Raw genomic sequence first — 3,511 nt, 5'->3', positions numbered from 1 at the left:
GAATGTCGGGAACCAAACTACTGTTTGGAAGACAAATTAAAAGAATAAGGGGAGCCTTGTGCGGCCCCAGGTTAGCAACTGGAGGAAGGATTAAGGAATGCACAACCTTACAAAAGGTTGTGGAACCTTGGTTTAATAGTGAGAGGGGAAAACACTGGGAAGAGGCATGTAATCCCACATTCTGCTGAACCAAAACAATGCCAATAGACAAAGACACCTAAGGGTTCTGCAAAGTTTATTAAAAAAAAAAAACACTAGATTTACATGACCAGAGTAACTTCTCCACTAGAAACCACAGTCTGCTCCCCAGAGACAGCCTTGATACGAGTGTCTCTTCCTGAAAGAGAAATGTTCGAAGTGAGAATGCACTTCTAAAATGCTCCGTTCCTCTTGTCAAGAGAAAGCAAGAACTCACGTTTCCTAGTGCAGCTTTGCTCACAAGAGCCAGATGATGGATGGCACACCTCTGTACTGCAGTGGATGAAGATCTGACAGGGAAGAAAGAGGCTCAAGTCATAGAATCCACAAGTAGTAAATATACAGATGTTCAAGTAAAGGGGGGCATACGGTTTCCTTCAGAGCAGCCAGTGAGGCTGGATCTACAAATGTGAACATCTTCACAACAAAGCGCTTGTAGTGGGTTGGGAACTGAAGACCAGACGATCCAGTCACTGGAACCAGTGTGGTCAGATAGCGGTCGTCCTGGTAAGGGCATCTGAAAACAAGAGAAAGTTAGAAAGGGTCTCCCAGCAGACCAACTGGATAAAGATTGGCTGTACACTCACCCGTCGATCAGAAGGTCCCACTGGGGGAGACTGAGTGGACTGGGGGTTGAAGTCGTCCAACAACGTCCCAGCGTCAGGACAATGTTGGGGTCGGTCCTCTCCATAATGTGCACCTCAACATACACAGGCTCTCGCAGGACTTTTGTGATGGGATAATCAGCGTCACTGTAATAGGACGTGTAGGCCTCATCCCCTGAGGAACAACACTGGGGTTTAACCAGACTCCAGTTTGAAAGGCTTTAGGCAGACACAGGACAAGACCTTACCTTCAGCACAGCCTTTGGTGACACATTGGCCATTGGCCAGTCTGAGCTCCACCCTGAGAGGTCCAGGAGCAGCTACTGGTGGAGGTGGAGGAACAGAGTTGACCTCCACAACCAGAGCTTCCACGGAAGTTCCCGAATATCTACACTGGAAGAGAAACCTGGACGACACACAGCGAGCTTGTAGCATTTATCAGGGATTAATGGTCACACCAAGACATGGATCACCTACTCAAAATGACTGTCCCTTGTGATGGAACCATATGGTCCAATCCCCACTTCATACGAGGAGGTCATTCGGTTTTCATACACCACATATCCGCTGTCCTCCTGTGAATAGGAACGTGTCAGCATCCAGTCCATCATAAGCAATGCAGAATAAAACCAGTAGCTGCTGCTCACCATCACGCTCGTGCCACATGCGGTCACAGGGAACTGGTATATAGCAAAGGAAGGTGTAGACCCCACAGGAGCACAAGGTGGGTCATTTCCACCCAGTAGATGAACCGTATCCAGACTCAGTCGAGGCAGAGTAACGTCTCTAGACACCACTACCACAAACTGACCATCTCTAATACACTGGACAGTCACTAGAACAAGGTACAAGAGCAGGTTAAATTCAGAGAATCAGTTTGACACGAACGAAAGATTGAGAACACTTACCCGCCCTTCCATAGAAACACTGCTGTCCGTTAAAGCAGCAGTTGATAGCTTCACACTCAGCACCACTGATCCCAGGTAGACCACATTGGATCTGCTCAGAATCAGCTACAGCACATTTATCAAGGGGCTCTGCCTGCACTACTGGCTTCTGAAACTGCTGTTTAACTGGCTTCTGAATCGGAAACTGCGGCTTAGTTATCTGTTGAACTGGCTTCTGAAGTGGAAATTGCGGGGTAGGTAGCTGTTGAACTGGCTTCTGAAGCGGAAATTGCTGGTTAGTTAGCTGTTGAACAGGCTTCTGAAGCGGAAACTGCGGCTTAGTTAACTGTTGAACAGGCTTCTGAAGTGGAAATTGCGGGGTAGGTAGCTGTTGAACTGGCTTCTGAAGTGGAAACTGCGGTGTAGGTAGCTGTTGAACTGGCTTCTGAAGTGGAAACTGCGGTGTAGGTAGCTGTTGAACTGGCTTCTGAAGTGGAAACTGCGGTGTAGGTAGCTGTTGAACTGGTTTCTGAAGTGGAAACTGCTGGTTAGTTAGCTGTTGAACAGGCTTCTGAAGCGGAAACTGCGGCTTAGTTAGCTGTTGAACTGGCTTCCGAAGCGGAAACTGTTGGTTAGTTAGCTGTTGAACTGGCTTCTGGAGCTGAAACTGCTGGTCAGTTTGCTGCATCATCAGAGCTTGAACATCCTGAAGCGACTTACTCCACTGTGGAACAGCATGACAGAACGCACAGACCAACGAAATCTGAACCAAACACCAACTTCCAGCCATTGTTCAACAGCTAAACACCAAGTGGAGATTCTTCTTCTTCTTCTAGGATTTAATGGCGGTTGGCAAACCAACTTAAAAGGTGCATTCCCGCCACCTACTGAAATGGAGTGTGACCAAGTGTAGATATTGCCCTTTGGTCTTTTTGTATTCTACAGATTTCAGCTAATTAACGATAGTCCCTCCCTCTTCATTAACTACTGGGTGATTCTCATTGGATCTCAAGATTCAATTCTTATTGAAAGAACGCTTTAAAAGCAACACAGAGGCTGCGTCCACATCTTCACTGACAACTCTCTCAAGCCTTGTTCACGCGGACGCTAAACATTCTTTCCAAATCTTTATCTTCGTCTGATACAGGCTCAAACATATCAGGTTGGAAGCCTAATCTCTCCATCTTTCACGCTGGAAAGAAGAGATCCGAGCTGTGAAACCGCCAATCAGAGCAGAGCTCGACATTATTGTTCATGACCCTTCCAAATAATTCTAGGGACAAATCCCAGGGTTGTAAATGGACATGTAAAACCGTTCTGGAGAATTTTTGCCCATACCCAAGCCACGTACCTTTTATGTAGATATCATTTAAAATATTGTATCAACGCATTCTATGGCACCTTTAACTGGGATTATGAACTCCTATTTTGGCCGGAAAGAATAGTTTGAATTTCTTAACGATGGATTTGTTTCTTAGAAACACACAGCCTTTCCCTCCAAAAGACAGTAATTGATGTGAATTACTTGTGGATTATTTTTATATTTATATCAGCTCTTTGTACTTTCGTTCTGATGCCACCCATTCATTGGGGAGCAAGTGATGTAATTCTACATTTTTCCAATTCTTTTCCAATGATAAACTAAAAACTCTTTTAAAAAAAAGAGAGATTTTTATGAATATTCTCTATTATTTGAGTCATATCAGGGGCTTTTTTAATGACATTCATTGTCTATCATAGACACACTGTCAAACTTTAACTGAAAAATTGTAAATAAGTGTAGATGAAAATCTCAGATCCTTATCAAGCCTTCCATTGGCT

At 44.9% G+C, this 3,511-nt stretch overlaps 1 protein-coding gene across 1 annotated transcript; it reads right to left on the bottom strand.

The window, feature by feature from the left end:
- Positions 1 to 247: 247 nt before the first annotated feature.
- LOC132098459 (zona pellucida sperm-binding protein 4-like) lies at positions 248 to 2,480 on the bottom strand. Its single transcript, XM_059504569.1, has 8 exons — positions 1,712 to 2,480; positions 1,451 to 1,638; positions 1,281 to 1,378; positions 1,052 to 1,209; positions 786 to 978; positions 568 to 715; positions 416 to 488; positions 248 to 337 (listed from the first exon to the last, which is right to left on the bottom strand). Exons 1-8 carry the CDS (start codon positions 2,478 to 2,480, stop codon positions 261 to 263), a joined length of 1,704 nt encoding a protein of 567 aa, XP_059360552.1. The 3' UTR covers positions 248 to 260.
- Positions 2,481 to 3,511: the final 1,031 nt, after the last annotated feature.

This window comes from Carassius carassius, chromosome 22, assembly GCF_963082965.1.
Source record: "Carassius carassius chromosome 22, fCarCar2.1, whole genome shotgun sequence".
NCBI classification, from domain to species: domain Eukaryota; kingdom Metazoa; phylum Chordata; class Actinopteri; order Cypriniformes; family Cyprinidae; genus Carassius; species Carassius carassius.
Note: the sequence above shows the minus strand (reverse complement) of the source record. Positions and strands in the feature narration are given on the sequence as shown.